We start from the raw sequence: 17,781 nt of genomic DNA, 5'->3' as shown, positions 1-17,781 counted from the left end.
CAGATGCTCCATGGCTACTTACGGGCATCGACCTGGCGTGGCAGTGGGGGAGAGGGAGTTACGCGTGATCTCTGGTTTGCCGTTGCGCAGGGTGACGGTCACGCCGGACGGGAACCTCTTGATCACCAACATCAGCCGGGCAGACGAGGGGAAGTACACCTGCTTCGCCGAAAACTACCTGGGCAAGGCCAACAGCACCGGCCACCTCTCTGTGAGAGGTAAAGCTCAGCTTTTAGCATGGGTCTGGTCGTTCCTGCTGCCTAAACAGGCTCATCAGTCACATTAGAGTTCACATTCATTCTGTTAGCCACTGCTCAGATCCTGAATGAACATCAACCTGTCAATTTTACATCCAATCCTGTTCATGTGATTAGCATAAGGAAACAACAAATACAGACAAGAAAAAAAATTATGAATACCGAAATGTTCTTGGAAATGTTCTTGCACAGTTTACGAATGTGATCCTACACATGTTTTGTGAATGAGGCCCAATAATACTATAGGCATTTTTGTTCTACTTGCACAAATACAGTACATTTAAACTGGACTTGAGGTTAAATGGAGAGAACAAACCTCTTTTACTTTCCTTCCAGATGCCACCAAGATCACGCTGGCACCCTCCAACGCTGACATCAACCAGGGCGAGTCTGTGACTCTGCAGTGCCACGCGTCACATGACCCCACGATGGACCTGACCTTCACCTGGTCCTTGAACGGGGTCCTGCTGGACCTGGAAGACACCAACGAGCACTACCATCGCGCAGAGACCGTGAGTTACCGTCGCCGTCTCCACGGAAACGGCAACCACGGCAATCGTCTTCCTACAGCTGCTAGAGCAAGAGAATTACTGTTTCAAAGCTACCAACAGTTGGTATAGCTACTGTACAGAGACAACACCGAACACCGAAAGATTGATGGTTGGGTACATCCCATGACTCAGGGCAGCCCAAACCAGTTCCTGGATATCTTCCATCCTTATAGGCTTTCACTGCAACCCTAACAATACACTCCTCATTCAACAGCTAGAGATCTACCGTCCTGTAGGTTTTCACTCCAACCCTAACAAAGCACACCTCATTCAACAGCTGGAGATCTACCGTCCTGTAGGTTTTCACTCCAACCCAAACAAAGCACAGCTCATTCAACAGCTAGAGATCTACCGTCCTGTAGGTTTTCACTCCAACCCTAACAAAGCACACCTCATTCAACAGCTAGAGATCTACCGTCCTGTAGGTTTTCACTCCAACCCTAACAAAGCACACCTCATTCAACAGCTAGAGATCGACCGTCCTGTAGGTTTTCACTCCGACCCTAACAAAGCACACCTCATTCAACAGCTAGAGATCTACCGTCCTGTAGGTTTTCACTCCAACCCAAACAAAGCACAGCTCATTCAACAGCAAGAGATCTCATTGAGCTGCTAATTAGTAGAATCAGATGTACCAGATTAGGGTTGAAGTGAAAAGCTACAGGACAGTAGATCTCCAGGAGCAGGGTCTGGGCAGCCCTGACTTAACTACACTGTCCCAGTAAACCCCTGCATTCCGCCATGTGATGATTTGGCTCCTCCCCCTCAGAAAGAGACCATTGGGGACCTGCTGATTGTCAATGCGCAGCTGATGCATGCTGGGACATACGTCTGCGCGGCCCAGACGGTGGTGGACAGCGCCTCTGCTTCCGCCAAACTCGTAGTCAGAGGTAAAGGGGGGGCAGGGGCAATAAAAATCTATTTCCCCCCCCCCTTAAAGCTAACTATGTTTGTCCATTCCTGCTTAGTCATCAATTGAGAAAACATGTTTAAAGAACGCATGATTTTCTGATATATTCTGAGTAAAATAATACTGGCTCAACTAGTTACTTAATTTATTGTTATTTATTGTTATATCTTTATAAAAGAGTCAATTGTGTCGTCCTGGAAGTCCATGTGCACTAAAGTAGCGAGTATGTTAGTAACATACTTTTCCTCTATTTCAGGTCCTCCTGGACCACCAGGGGGCGTAGCTGTTAAGGATGTGAATGAGACGGCTGTGGAGCTGCGATGGAGTCGGGGCTATGACAACCACAGTCCAATCGGGAGGTACATCATAATGGGCCGGTCGCCATTGGCTGGTCCCTGGAAACAGATGAGAACAGGTGGGCCTCAGAGCTTAAAGACGGCGACGTCAGTGTTAGGGACGGATATGTTAGTCCACATTTTGGAGAGTAATCATACAGCAGTTAGTCTGTGATTGGACATCCATAAATTTAGGCAATGTTATAGGCATAGCTGTGTAAAGCCTGGATATCTATCTAGTGGTATTTTTCTGTTGTCACAATTGATATTGTTGTTTGTTAGATTAACATTAAATATATTGGTTATTAATGGGCCTCTGTGCCTAATTGGTGATTTTTTATGATCACAGATTAGCTTGGTGGTTTTAATAAACCATTCTTTAAGAACCCCTTTATCACTGTACACAGTTTCTAGTGTAAACCAAGACAGGGTAAAAAAATAATAAAAGATTTTAGCCATAAAAGATGCATGTTCTTTGTTGGATTTGAGATTGTGCTAGGATGGGGAGTAATGGGAGGAGTATAGGGGGGTGAGGAGTTAATGACATGTTTTGACCCCCCTCCCCCCCACAGATCCTCCTAATATCGAGGGGAACGCGGAGTCGGCCCGCGTGATTGGTCTCTCGCCCTGGATGGACTACGAGTTCCAGGTCATCGCCAGCAACATCCTGGGCAGCGGGGAGCCCAGCATGCCCTCGCAGGTCGCCCGCACAGGGCAAGCAGGTCAGTGCAACCGCACTAGTGTGCACCTGGCCTTGTGAGGACCCTGTGCACTCACAGGTCGCCCGCACAGGCCAAGCAGGTCAGTGCAACAGCACTAGTGTGCACCCGGCCTTGTGAGGACCCTGTGCACTCACAGGTCGCCCGCACAGGCCAAGCAGGTCAGTGCAACAGCACTAGTGTGCATCTGGCCTTGTGAGGACCCTGTGCACTCACAGGTCGCCCGCACAGGCCAAGCAGGTCAGTGCAACAGCACTAGTGTGCACCCGGCCTTGTGAGGACCCTGTGCACTCACAGGTCGCCCGCACAGGCCAAGCAGATCAGCACAACAGCACTGGTTTCTACCTGGCCTTGTGAGGACCCTGTCCATTTCCAAACAACACAGTGTAGCATAGCATAGCGCATCACAGAATAATGTAGCACATCACAGCACAATGTAGCACATAGTAGCATACCATAGTAACAGCATAGCATAGCATTGCATAGAATAGCATGGCGAAACACAGGAGGAGCTTATTGGACGTATGGGCAGTGTCGCTTCTATGCAGTTTTGCTGTTTTTGTGAGCTCAGCCATTTTGGGAGACTGAATGATGTGAATGATGTACGATGTGGAAATAACCTGTGCATTTGTGGTTTTGGGTTTTATGTGTGGACCCACAGCCCCCTCAGTGGCCCCCAATGGGCTCGGTGGAGGAGGAGGAGATCGACACGAGCTCATCATCACCTGGACAGTGAGTGTGTATGTTTATGCGTGTGTCTGTGTGTGCGTGTGTATGTGTGTGTTCCTGTGTGCGTGCATGTGTGTGTGTGTCTGCGTGTGTGTGCGCATGTGTGTCTGTGTATCTGTGTGTGTGTGTGTGTGTGTGTGTTTGCGTGCGTGTGTGTGTGTGTGTGTGTGTTCATGCACAATGCCAGCCCTTGATGTGATGTCTCAGGTCTTACGGGTAGCTGTGCTCTCTGTGTCTCTCCAGCCAATGGCTCGCGAGTACCAGAACGGAGATGGTTTCGGTTATATCCTGGCCTTCCGCAAGAAAAACTCTCCCACCTGGATGGTGGAGAAGGTGCCCCACGTTGAGTCCACGCGCTTCGTTTACCGAAATGAGAGCCTGTCCCCTTACTGCCCCTTTGAGGTCAAGATCAAGGCCTACAACAAGAAAGGGGAGGGGCCTTTCAGCCAGGTGGCCTTGGTTCACTCTGCCGAGGAAGGTGGGTTGCGAGCGGTGGCTGCTGGGTAATTGGAGCGGTGGCTTGTGGATAATGGGAGCAGTGGCTTGTGGGTAAGGGTAGCAATAGCTTGTGGGTAAGGAGAGCAGTGACTTGTGGGTAAGGGGAGCAGTGGCTTGTGGGTGAGGGTCGCAGTGGCTTGTGGGTAATGGGAGCAGTGGTTTGTGAGTAAAGAGCAGTGACTTGTGGGTAAGGGGAGCAGTGGCTTGTGGGTAAGGGGAGCAGTGGCTTGTGGGTAACGAGAGCAGTAGCCTATGGGTTAGGAGAGCAATGATTTGTGGGTAAGGGCAGCAGAGGTCAGGAGGGGCTAGTCTGCTGTCTGAGGAAGCTGAGAAACCTAAATGTGTTATAATAGCAATGAATACCTCTAGCAGAGCTCTCCTATGGGTGTTTCCAACTACCCCACTAGAGGGCAGTATCTCCCATGGAGGAGTGAGTCAGCTAGACTGGAGGAGGCATGACTGTACAGAGGGGCTTCTGTACCTGAACCTGGCATGTTTGGCTGACATTTATTTTTTTGAAAAATGTGTCAATGGCCTCATGCTCCATTCTACTGCTCACCATAATCCCCCCCCTCCCCTCCCCCTGCCTTCACACCTCCCCCCTCCCCTCCCCCTGCCTTCCCACCTCCCCCCTCCCCACAGAGCCGACCATCTCCCCCCGGAAGGTCAACGCCACCGCGCTGACGGCCTTCGAAATCGCGGTGTCGTGGGATGCCGTGCCTCACCTGACTGCCAATGGCGTCCTCCGTGGCTATGAGGTCAGCAGAGCTCCTACACCGAAGGTCCCAAATACCTACTGGCCTCCATTTTGCTCCCCTAGTGTCAGTTGAGCTATGAGGTCAGCAGAGCTCCTTCGGCGAAGGCCCCAAATACCTACTGGCCTCCATTTTGTACCCCTAGTGTCAGTTGAGCTATGAGGTCAGCAGACCTCCTACAGCGAAGGCCCCAAATACCTACTGGCCTCCATTTTGCTCCCCGAGTGTCAGTTGAGCTATGAGGTCAGCAGACCTCCTACAGCGAAGGCCCCAAATACCTACTGGCCTCCATTTTGTACCCCTAGTGTCAGTTGAGCTATGAGGTCAGAAGAGCTCCTACAGCGAAGGCCCCAAATACCTACTGGCCTCCATTTTGCTCCCGAGTGTCAGTTGAGCTATGAGGTCGGCAGAGCTCCTACAGCGAAGGCCCCGAATACCTACTGGCCTCCATTTTGCTCCCCTAGTGTCAGTTGAGCTATGAGGTCAGCAGAGCTCCTTCAGCAAAGGCCCCAAATACCTACTGGCCTCCATTTTGCTCCCCTAGTGTCAGTTGAGCTATGAGGTCAGCAGAGCTCCTACAGCGAAGGCCCCAAATACCTACTGGCCTCCATTTTGTACCCCTAGTGTCAGTTGAGCTATGAGGTCAGCAGACCTCCTACAGCGAAGGCCCCAAATACCTACTGGCCTCCATTTTGCTCCCCGAGTGTCAGTTGAGCTATGAGGTCAGCAGACCTCCTACAGCGAAGGCCCCAAATACCTACTGGCCTCCATTTTGTACCCCTAGTGTCAGTTGAGCTATGAGGTCAGCAGAGCTCCTACAGCGAAGGCCCCAAATACCTACTGGCCTACATTTTGTACCCCTAGTGTCAGTTGAGCTTTTCATTGGCTGCAGTTTCACCCCCATTGAGTCAGTCTATCGTGTCCCCATGGGTGGGGGGGGGGCGCACTTTACCTCGTATTAATTTGTGTTAGTTGAATACTTGGCGGATAAATGTTTGGGGGGAAAAAAATTCTCTGGTCTAATCGTTGCACTTATTTTTGCAATCTTATATGTAGAAAACAATGCTGAGGTTGTGCTTGCAAGCAACCGCTTCAACTCCCCCCCCCCCCCCCCCCCCGCCCGTGGAAAAGCAGCTGTCTAATCTGCTGATTTATTAATTTATTAATGGTTCTGCGTGCCGTCCGAAGTGTACTAAAATGTTCTCCATCAGCATGTTTTCGTTTCATAGAGGGAGATAGCACAGACTAGTACCATAACCTGCGACACAATGGTGTCCTGTTCACCCAAGAACTTTTGTACCATTGGCATAGGTTGATAAAACGGAATTCAGCCGATAACTGGGGGGGGTGGGGGGGTGGGCGAAGTCCAGACTGGTGGGTTTGCCAAAAACATAAAATCAGAAAGGTCAGATAACAAGCACATAATTATTTATTAGCTCAATGTGGCATTAACTCCCTGTAAGTATGTGCCTGTTTTTAAGCGTAAGGTTGGCTTTGCATTGAAAAATATATCAGTTGCTTATTTTCATTCTGCCTTATTATAAAAATGTTTTTAAACATGCACAATTACTGCATTATGTGGAAAACGGAAATTGGACATCAGTAATATGTTTTTGTGTATGAGCAATATAATTATATTCATGATAAAAGTGAGTTCTGTACATTTTATGTTGTGTAATTTATTTCAAATGTTGAGGGAGGATAACAGCTTCATTACAGATTATTTAAAAAAATTAAAGAAGAGATAGTGTGGCCATATTACGTATTTATTATTATCATTTTTATTTATTTGTTTTTTTTATTTTACGTTTTACCCAAGAGTACAATTAGTTGTTTTTTCAGAACAATGCGCCTGTCCAGCCTTAACACTGCAGACCTGATGCCCTTAGCAAAGCACCCTGTCCAGCCTTAACACTGCAGACCTGATGACCTCAGGAAAACACCCTGTCCAGCCTTAACACTGCAGGCCTGATGACCTCAGCAAAACACCCTGTCCAGCCTTAACACTGCAGACCTGGTGACCTTAGAGAAACACCCTGTCCAGCCTTAACACTGCAGACCTGATGCCCTTAGAGAAATACCCTGTCCAGCCTTAACACTGCAGACCTGATGACCTTAGCAAAACACCCTGTCCAGCCTTAACAGTGCAGATCCGATGACCTCAGCAAAACACCTTCCCAGAATGCCATGGTGTGCGTGTGCATTTCAGATCCGGTACTGGCGGCAGCCGCACAAGCAGGCCGCGGCGGACCGCGTGCGGACGGCGGGACTGGAGACGACGGCGCGCGTGACCGGCCTGAGGCCCAGCACCCTGTACCATGTGACCGTCCTGGCCTACAACAGCGCCGGCACCGGGCCCCCCTCCCCCCACGCCACCGTGACCACCAAGAAGCCCCGTAAGAGACCTGGCACTGGGGTGGGGGGGGGGGGGGCAGGGGGGGGGGGGGGGCAGGGGAGGGGCAGGGGAGGTGGAGGGGCGGAGGGGCAGGGGGCAGGGGTGGGGGCTTGAGGGGCAGGGCAGGTGGAGGGGCGGGGGGGGGGAGCAGGGGGTGGGGGTGGGGGGGGTGAGGGAAGGTGTGGCCAGGATAGGGAAGGTGGGGGGGGGGGCAGGGGAGGCTGGGGCAAGGGGGCGTCAGGGGAGGTGGAGGGGGGGGGCTGGGGAGGCGGGGGTGGGGGCATGGGGGGCAGGGAAAGTGGAGGGGCCTGGGGGGGGTGGGGTGAGGGAAGGTGTGGCCACTGCAGGCGAAGTGGAGGGGGCTGGGGGGCGGGGGGAAGCTGGGGCGAGGGGGTGTCAGGGGAGGCGGGGGTGGGGGGGCATCAGGGGAGGTAGGGAAAGGGGGCAGGGCATGGCTGGTGGGGGAGGGGGCAGAGGATGCCAGGGCAGGTGGGGGCAAGGACAGGGCATGGGAGGCGGGGGCGGAGGGTTTGGGTGTAAACAGATTCCACAAATCACTGATACCGTATCTCCGCTGGAAAGGCGGCTCGCTGTTTCGTCCGCACTACTTCAGAGCTTTTTCATTGGCTCCCTGCCAGGTGACATCAATGTTATCGTTAACGATATCACAGTGACGTTGTTGAGCGTGAGATTAAAGAGTTCTCTGCCGCATGCAGTATCCCTGCAGTCAAACATAAGATGATACTCCATTTTGTCTCAGAGTAAACCAGCTTGTCTCGTATTAAACTAGCTGAAGTTGCTCGTTCTTGTTATGTGTTATACTCCAGTTATGGCCTTGTGTCCGATGATCAGGACAGTGATCGTATAGGAAGTCCCTCAAGAGCCTGAACATTGTCAAATGGTTCCCCCTTACAGATACTCTTCAGGCTCCTGGGAGCACAGTTGTATCTCTGGCCTCTGTCAGAGTTTATCATTTATAAATGATAATTAGTGAAAAGACAGGTCAGAGTAGTTTGGGCATATGTGCATTGATTTTTGGATCGGGATAATTGATTTTTTGCCAGTTGTGATTTTGTGATGAATGAGCGACCTGTGATGATGATCCTCCTTGCACACAGCCCCAAGCCGGCCCCCAGGAAATGTGTCATGGAAGACTGATGGATCGTGGGTAACGGTGAGGTGGGATCGCGTCAAAGCCCTTAAGAATGAGTCTGCTGTCCTGGGCTACAAGGTGAGTGAGTGAGTGAGTGAGTGAGTGAGTGAGTGAGTGAGTGAGTGAGTGAGCGAGCGAGCGAGCGAGCGAGCGAGCGAGTGAGTGGGTGGGTGGAAGAGTGAGTGAGTGAGTGAGTGGGTGGGTGGAAGAATGAGTGAGTGAGTGAGTGAGTGGGTGGGTGGAAGAGTGAGTGGGTGGGTGGAAGAGTGAGTGAGTGGGTGGAAGAGTGAGTGAGTGAGTGAGTGAGTGAGTGAGCGAGCGGGCGGGCGGGCGAGCGAGCGAGCGAGCGAGCGGGTGGGTGGGTGGGTGGGAGGGTGTAAGAGTGAGTGAGTGAGTAAGTGAGTGGGTGGGTGGGTGGGTCTGTGTGTGAGTGTGAGTGTGAGTGTGTGTGTTCAGGCACACATACACTGTATGACCAAAAGTATCTGGACACTCCTTGGTCTCTGGAAATTTTTCATGGTTTTGGACTAGGCCCCTTAGTTCCAGTAAATGAAAATCTCAGTGTTACAGCATACAATAATATTCTAGATGATTCTGTGTTTGCACGAAGGTTTGGGGAAAGCCCTTTCCTGTTTCAGCCTGACAGTACCCCTGGGCACACTGTGAGGTCCTACATAGAAATGTTTTTGTCGAGAACGGTGTGGAAGAAGTTGAATGACCTTCACAGTTCTGACCTTAACCCCATCTAACACCTTTGGGATTAATTGGAAAGCCAACTGCAAGCCAGGCCTAATTTCCCAATCAGTGCCCAACCTTACTAATGCTCTTCTGGCTGAATGGAAGCAACTCCCTGCAGTAATGCTCCAACATTTAGTATAAAGCCTTCCCAGGAGAGTGGAGGTTGTTATAGCAGCAAAGGGTGGACCAACTCCATATTAATGCCCATAATTTTTGATGAGATGTTGTATGTTGGATGTCAGGTGTCCGCATACTTTTGGCCATGTAGTGTAAGTGTGCATCTACAAAAACGCATGTACATTATACTGCAGACTAATAGCTGGATTTGACTGGATACCAAGTACAGTATCTGATTAGTCCATGTCTTTCTTAACGTGTGCACATATGAAATATGACTGGTTAAAGGAATCTACTCTTTACTAAGCCCAAATATGTCTCACGTTAGATGTGCTTCCCAAAAATGTAACACAAAACAAAAATATGTGTTTTGTGTTTGAGTGCTGCTTGAGTATTATGGCATAACTTGCAATGAAAATTGCAAGCTGTTGGGTAAAATTGCTCTATGTTGTGTATTATTATATTTAGAGGGACATGGCAGATTAAAGATACTATCTTATCCAAAAGGGAAGGAAATATGAGTATCATAAAAACATTTTAATTTAGTGATTCAAGTGACCAATTTCTGTACTGTATTATATCTTCTCAAGATGATAATCTTGTAATATCATCAGTGATCTTGGATCCTTCGGTGAGAGGTGTCTGCAGGTTCTTTTTCAGTCAATAGCCAATCAAGGCCTTGAGAACAAGATGTGTGGATTCTTTAGCCAATCAATGACTGAAATCAGTCACTGTTGCTGATACACATGAAAAAGCAGCAGATATCACCATCGCCATCCAAGACTGGATTTTGAGAACCATAATCCAGGGAACCATCTGATGATAAACATCATACGTCTGTTGCCTTTGAGAATACTCTCTGATGAAATAGCTGAAGCGGCCCGGCTCCTGCTGCAAACGTTGTACTTTAATCAGCAGAACTGTCAACGTGAGCCAAATTAGTTTGTCATGTGTGATTGCTTTTGCGGTGTGTAATATTGTAGATTGCTTTGTGGCGTGTCTAATATTGCTGCAAGATATGCGCTTGCAGCGACATGCGTGTGATGGTATCACGTAGGACGCATGGTTGATGGTGGTTTTTGTACCTGGTGTAACTCAGGGTATATAGCCATGATTAAACATGTGAATTAATTTTTTTTTAAATCTAATCTTATTTCTGAGGCTGAGTGAGGATTATAGTTGTTTATGTGTGTGTTTAAAAAAAAAAAAAACTGAACACATGGAAACCAAAACTCGCTGACTATACAAGCAAACGTTTAGCATCTGTTTACTCATCAGCTTGGGCAAACTTGGCATGCTGGGTTATCTACACTGCACAAAGCTTATAGCACACTATTTATTTGCCTGATTTGGTTTGTTTTGTTTTCACATAGCTTTCGTTTAACACTGTAGAGCTGTATATTTACTGAAGCGACTCAGGTCAAGTACGTAGAATATGGGCACAGCATCACTGTCCCACCAGGGAAGTTAAGCTGAACCACGCTTAACCCATTAATGCCCAGATCTTTTCCCAGAGATTTCTATTTAAAGCATCTATAGTCATCCAAAAAATATTCACAGATGGAAAAAAAAGTGGTAGAGACTTTGGCAACTTTAGTTGGCCGTGGACTTAAATGGGTTAAGTTAGAAGTGGACAGTGACCGTTTTTTTGTTTTGTTTGTCCCTTTCTTGCTCTCCTGACATCTTCTGTTCCTTCGTGACCGGCCTCCGCTCTGTCCCGTGAAAAAAGGTGCTGTACAAGCACGAGGGCCTGTCCGCGCTGAAGGTTTTGGAGAAGGACCAGACCTCCGTCAGCCTGCCCCTGCCCAAGGACGACGGCTACGTCGTGCTGGAGATCCGTTCCTGGGGGGAGGGGGGCGACGGGGCGGCACACGAAACGATCGTCTCCCGGGATTCAGGTGAGGGGACCAGGACGGGGGCGCGGGGGGAATTTAGGGGGGAATTTAGCGGATATTTAGCCTATGATCTGGAGGCCCGTCCTCAGATTCCGACATCGGTAGCTCGTATCGAGGTGTAGCATGCTTTCGTATTTTCGACGCTTTCTGCTTCTATCCGTCGTGCGTTTTGAACATCGCAGGTTTCTTTTTTTTTAGCTAAATTGGATAGATTGATCATTAACGAGTTTAACGGCCCTCACAAGGCAGGTTTCTGTCACTGGGTGTCGAAAGCAAACTAGCTTTTTACTTCCTCGTAGCTAGCGCCCTGCGTGCCTTTTAAAATGGAACCCGGGAGCTGAACGGATTAGCGGACAGCGCGAGTGAAAGGGTAATTAAATGGTAAATTTGGGGTTTAATCTGACTAATTAGTTCTGCACTGCGGGGATACAGCTGAGGAGTAAATTAATGCTCCGCTTTAATTGGACTTTAGGGTAATTAATGCACTGAGGCTGTGCGACTCGCGGTTTTACCAAAGAGCAATTACTCAGAGTTCAACTTTTTTTTTTTTTTTTTTTGTGAGATAGCAGGCCCTCGAGCTGATGTGGCTGTTCCCCCCCCCCCCCCCCCCCCGCACCCCCCCCCCCCCCCACCCGCAAATAGTGAATGGAAATCTGGCTTTGATTTTTAAAAACAGAAACAGAACCAAGGTCACTCTTTGTAGCGTTCAGTCATTTTAGATGACAGCTTGTTTACACAAAATGTAATTCTCTACAACCTTGGGAGAAGGTGCTTTTGATTAGTTTTTTTTAGTAGATAAACAATACTACATTTACACAAGCTGTAAGGTCGTAAACATCGCCTAGGGGGGTTCGATGGGAGAATGAACCATTAGGGTAGCTGTGTAATCTAGAATTTGGAAACAACAAACACATACTTCACTTTGCAAAGGACCCTAAAAACCTAATACACCCAACAACTTCTTTTTATTCTGATAGTGGGGCCAAACAATTGATCATTTGAAAACTCGGCTCCATATCCTCATGGATTAAGTGTATGATGCTGTACAGCATATATTATATTACTAAATCTAATAATAATAAAAATGTAAAGTTCATCTGATTAATATGATATTTGCCTATCGAACGCAACCTGAGTATTTGCATGGTACGTTCAATATATGTGTCCACTGGATATGTGTTCCCTACCCTAAGTATGATTTTGTCTCTCCTCCAGGAACTGGAATGATGGTTCAGAATTCAGCCAAGATCCTCTGCTCCCATAAGTCAGTTCTCCTTACCGCTGCAGCATTGCTCACTCTCATTGGTTTACTGGAACTCTAACTTCCACCAACCCAAAGGTGACTCTGCTTCAAGCTCTAAGCCTATTTGTTGGATCCAACTCACTTATTCCACTTTGGTGATTTTTGATGTAGGGGGCAGGGGTTGTTAGTAAGGGGTGGGGGATTTGGGAGGGGGGGGGGGGGGGGGCGGGGTGTGGGAAGTTAGGTTAAACGGGTGATAAAAAGGACAACTATGTCATTTTATTCTTTTTATATGAAACAGAACATTTTGTAAGACGGGAGAAATGTATGCTCGTATTGTTCAGACTGAGAAAAACAGACACAGACTGTATGATTGTGATTTGACATCATCTTCATTGAAACATGCCTTATGGGAGCATTATTACGAATCATATTTTCTGGTGGTTGGATTAGCCCAGTAAATAGTCCTAATCTCTTTCTGTTCTCCTGATACAGCCGCAATCTGCAGGCTTCTCTAGTAACGACCCTTTAGGCCCCTAACTGAACATATTCACATATAAAAGTGCATATAAACACCACTCTTCCGTGTTAAATCTGTCCTCTCCGATTAGCTCATAAAATTGACTTATTAATACCGACAGTGCTAGTTCAACTGCATTAAGCAGGTGGAAAAAAACATGATAATTCAACCTTGCTACTCATTTTATCATAAGAGCCTTTTAATGTTGGCGTGAAACCATAACTGAAAAAAGCCATCTATTTGTTTACACGTGAACTTTATGTAAAGAATGTGTTGTGTCATTTCAGCTCAATAACTGATGATACCCTTGTGTTTCCAAGTCAGTATTATAATAATAATAATAATAATAATAATACTACTACTACTAATAATAATAATAATAATAATAATAATAATAATAATAATAATTTGAAGATGAAATTTACAAGGGAAAAAGGTCTGCAGAAGTATGACCTCTGTAAAAATGGTTAGGAAACACTTTGATGAAGGATTAAGTCATTGTGCTAATTACATTTGACAAAAGAAGAGGCTATACACAAACCCTGGTTGTGTTTTCTTTGAGCCAGGAAAATACATTGTAAAAGCGTTTGACTAATCTGCTAGCAACAACCTCAAAACCTCTAAATGTTAGCTTTTGTATGCATTGGAGTAACATGGAAGTAAGACCATGAGAGGTTTTTTGTCATGTCAACTTAGTTGTGGGTTTGATTCATGTATTTTGTTAGCATCTATAGTATAACTGCGTTTACATTATAGTTGTGATTGCTTCACTGACTGAACTATGCTTTGTAGGTTTGTATGTCAAAGTGAAACCAAATCTTTTTTTTTTTTTGTTTGTAATTTTTGTTATTGCAAGGAAAGAACATCTGAAAGGATCATTGTATTGTGGCAGGGAACAAGGGGTTGAACTTTCAACCTTGTATTAAATACTGTCTTATTTATTTATTTTCTTGAAATTAAAATATGGAAACAAACCCATGCACTGGAGCCAATGTCGCAGAAATTTGTCTCCATTATTTGGGGCCACAGCTACATACATTTTTTGTCATATTTGATGCCCCCCCCCCCTCGGTGACTCGTGTCCGTTATTGTTGAAGACAATCCTTCAGAATTGCAATACAAGAACACAATTGTTGTATCTGTGCTTGTTCCATGAAACACTGATGTAGTTAGCTGTCCCCTCACTTCACCTCACTATAGGAAGTAGCTATACCTTGCAAAAACCCTTCTGAATTTGTAGAATTATTTGTAGCAACAAATCCTTTGGCTAACAGAGCATATTTTTTATTTTTCATTCTCTTTGCAATGGTGAAAAAAATGTCAGAAATGTCAGATATAAATGTCAGTTATGGTAAAGCTGTTCATTTGTCAACCCCCACAATCCATTGCAAAAGGTTTCACAGGGTGAATTTTTTTTATTTGACTGGGCAGACATTTTGTAGAACATTTTATACACTGAAAACAGAAATAAAAAGTCATGTGTGTTAGTGAGAATTAATCTTTGTTTTATCATATTTTTAAAAATCAAGTACTTTCTCACAAGGAAAGGCCAGGTTCATAAGTTACCTGACAGTATGCCCTCCACTCTCAAGTTAAAAGAGAAATTAATTCTGTGGTAAAATGGCCAACCAAAAAATGAAAAACACTATGTAATTGGCCGATTGGTAATATGAATAATTGTGCTGTACTTGATATTTTATCATATATTTAACAGGAGTTCTTGTAACTCCCCAAGCAGCCAGAGGGGGATTTGAAACAGGGCAGCACTTTGCTTTCTGAACAACTTCTTTTCCAGAAATGGAATCATGAAAAATGTTTCTTCGTCCCTCAGCACCAGATTTATAATAGTGAAATGAATGCGTTGTTTATGCTGTTGATGTTTTGCTTTTATTTGTATTATATGTATTTTTTTATGAAAGCGTGGAGTTGTGGGTATGGAACCAGGATGTCAGGATGTTGCGTAGTGCGGTGGTTCTACATTCTTGGACAAGGCCCTTTTATTTATTTATCTTTTTATTTATCCAAAAGAGAATTCCATTTGGATTGTCATCTCACTGTCAGGGGGAGCCTGGTCAGGAAAGCAGTACACACAAACACTGATTCACACACATTCATAAGACGGTGTCAATAAGGACAGCTCCATAAGCCTTAAAACATTATTCTGTCGCGCATGAAAACAGGCACTGTCTTCGGCCACCCATCTTATAACTGAAACCTTCTAAATTTGAATGGCATCAGCAGCTCCAGACCTGGGCTCAAATACGTATTTGTTTTGGATTCAAATACGTTTCTACGCTTTACTGATCTTGTCTGGTGTAATGAGACAAATGAAATACTCTCAAAAAGTGTGAAAGCTGCCTTCTGGTCATATTGGCAGGCTCAATTCGACCAGGCAAGATCAATAGAGCACAGAAAAGGATTGAATCCAAAACAAATACGTACTTGACCCAGGTCTATGCAGCTCCCTTTTTATTTGGTCCTGTAACATGTGCACCAAGGTGCACAATAACCTAGCTTCTATTACTTATGTTACAATTCCCATCTGTATAACTGAATGTTTAAAAGTAGGTTTTTAAAAAAAAATGTCTCTCAAGATAAATAATAAAAGGTGTCTCTGATCCTGCCTGCAAGATATGTAAATATCTACTCCAGCCTAACACTTGGTTTGAAAAATATTTTTATTTTCACTGATCTCACTGAATGCTGAAAGTTTTCCCTTTTTAAAATTTTCCTTTTTAAGGCTGAGAAACCAGATCCATTTTTTTTATAAATGTGTATCCATTTTCCCGAAGAGGACTACCGCTAGATCATATGAAAGCCTTGTAGGCAACTGTATGTGCAAAAGTTGTTGCCTTTTAGTAGATGAGTTGATGTAGGTGGGAGGGGGGTAGGGGTGTGGGGGTGGGGGTGGGGGTTGGGTTGATTGACAGTTCAATGTATTTTAATCACCGGGTTCCGGTGTTGCTGTGAGGCAAATTCAGTTTTAACCCTTTTTTGGATTCATAACGTTCTCACAACGCTCAAGAAACAGTGTTGCAATGTCATGTGTGAGTTTTGTTGGCTGAGGGGAGTATTCGGATGGTTATATTTTAACCACCGGGTGGAATGCCTGAACTGTCTTATCAGGAAGCCACCCACTCTGACTGCATCCAAAATGTCATACTTAATGCCATATCAAAATTTTGAATGAAAAAAAAAAAACAACACTTGTAAATAATCTTCAATAAACAAGTTGGAATTGTCTTTAAACAGTCCCTTGTGTCCTGAAATTTGGTAGACTTCTGTTAATGTAAGTTAAACTGGAGTTTGAAAAAAATTGTATTATGGTTTGTATTATGGTATATGAGTTTGTGCGTGCATATTTGTGCATGTTTGTGTGTGAACGTGTGTATATATCTGTGTGTGTCTGCTTGTGTATGTGTGTGTGCATGTGTGTATGTATGTGTATGTCTGTATCTGTGCACACAATTATAAATATAAATTCCTCAGATCACCATAAGTGCAAACAAAGGCTGTTAGCCTGTTTGATGTTTGATAACAAAGCCTTCATTATCACAAAGAGCAATGTCCCATAGTTTGGTGCAGGTATATCAGCACTTTCATTATGCAACATGTACCCTTCACTCTTACATAATGCTTTTTCTTGTACCTGTAAATCAATATCTAAGTACTAGAAATCATGAGTGTGGTTTACCACTATATTTTATATGTTGTATGCTTAAAATATTTTTACCGTAAGTTCAAACTGCTTCTCACTGGTAGCTGTGCTACAGTATTTGTGATTCTTCATTAATTCAGATTTTCATACATTTTCTGTCACCAGTGGGTAAAAATACATATTGTGTATGTCTGAGAGAAAAACAAAAGCATTCAGTACAGTTTGTGCTCAATGTGATATCACAAGAAGGACAGATAATAATATAAACTATTAGGCAGATACACTTCCCTTTTAATTCAACAACGATAAAAGAGAAGGCCTTTCTCATTTGATTACAATTTGTATTCTGAAAAGCATTTTTAAACAAAGGGGAATACACAAGTGACTGATCTGAAATAGAATTCAAGACCCTGTGGTAAGTATACATTCCATGTACAGCATTGCTACCATGCTGGTATATCCAAATAAATACTTCTCATGTTTAAATTGAACATAAACAGCACGTCAAATTTCCTTTTGAATCTCATTACCTGCAAAATGTTTGTGACTCATGCAAAGAAAGTCCCATTTTAGGTTAGCCTACATGCTTGTATATGGCATGTAAATTATGAAAATTAAAAGTAATTATAATTATGGCTATTGTTCCACATGTGGGTCTCCATGCAGGAAGATAATGTCAACACACTAGAAGTGAAAATATGAAAATATTGGGGGGTGACATGTCTCCCTCTCTCGTCCCAAACCTACGCATATGCCCGCCCGCATACCAGAGTTAGAGATGCCTGTCCTCACAGCGGCCATTGCTGTTTCTTTATTGGAGGCCGTCAGCTTGTTAATTGTTTTCATTAACTCCCGTCAGCTGGGCTTCCCAAGTCCCGCGCTGCGCCACCCACACCTGCATGAGGAGAAGCGGTGCGTGAGTGTGCGCGGATCCCCGATGGATTTCCGGAATTTTCCGCGTCCTCAGGCCTTCAGTACTGAGAGGGAGAGGAGCTGCAGGAGGCAAGAGCTGCATCTCTCACTGGCTGCAGCTGTGAGCTCCTGGGTGTCTGGCATCGCTGAGGGAAAATAAATAATGTACAAGTGACCCAACAAAACCTTCATCATCGTCGTCATCGTCATCATCTTCTTCTTCGTCATCATTGACATCATCGTCATTATCATCATCATCATCGCCATTGTCATTGTCGCTATCATCATCGTCATCATCATCACCATTGTCATCGTCGTTATCTTCATTATCATCATCACCCTCATCATCATCATTATTATTATTATTATTACTACAAGGCATTATCTCCTCGTAGG

At 45.4% G+C, this 17,781-nt stretch overlaps 1 protein-coding gene across 2 annotated transcripts in view; it reads left to right on the top strand.

Annotated features, from left to right (window-relative positions):
• cntn2 (contactin 2) overlaps positions 1-12,487 on the top strand; it is a 38,224-nt gene extending 25,737 nt beyond the window's left edge. For both annotated transcript variants that reach the window (XM_035389574.1, XM_035389573.1), the window contains 12 exons: positions 91-218; positions 594-769; positions 1,578-1,698; positions 1,975-2,133; positions 2,626-2,775; positions 3,434-3,504; positions 3,745-3,979; positions 4,642-4,757; positions 6,964-7,150; positions 8,268-8,380; positions 10,887-11,055; positions 12,268-12,487. In XM_035389574.1, coding sequence (XP_035245465.1) covers positions 91-218; positions 594-769; positions 1,578-1,698; positions 1,975-2,133; positions 2,626-2,775; positions 3,434-3,504; positions 3,745-3,979; positions 4,642-4,757; positions 6,964-7,150; positions 8,268-8,380; positions 10,887-11,055; positions 12,268-12,374 — 1,732 coding nt within the window. In that variant the 3' untranslated portion in view covers positions 12,375-12,487. The remainder of the gene's footprint in view (positions 1-90; positions 219-593; positions 770-1,577; positions 1,699-1,974; positions 2,134-2,625; positions 2,776-3,433; positions 3,505-3,744; positions 3,980-4,641; positions 4,758-6,963; positions 7,151-8,267; positions 8,381-10,886; positions 11,056-12,267) is intronic.
• Positions 12,488-17,781: the final 5,294 nt, after the last annotated feature.

The sequence above is a fragment of the Anguilla anguilla genome, chromosome 13 (genome assembly GCF_013347855.1).
Source record: "Anguilla anguilla isolate fAngAng1 chromosome 13, fAngAng1.pri, whole genome shotgun sequence".
Lineage (NCBI taxonomy): Eukaryota > Metazoa > Chordata > Actinopteri > Anguilliformes > Anguillidae > Anguilla > Anguilla anguilla.
The sequence above is the reverse complement of the archived record's forward strand: the minus strand, read 5'-3'. Positions and strand labels throughout refer to the sequence as shown.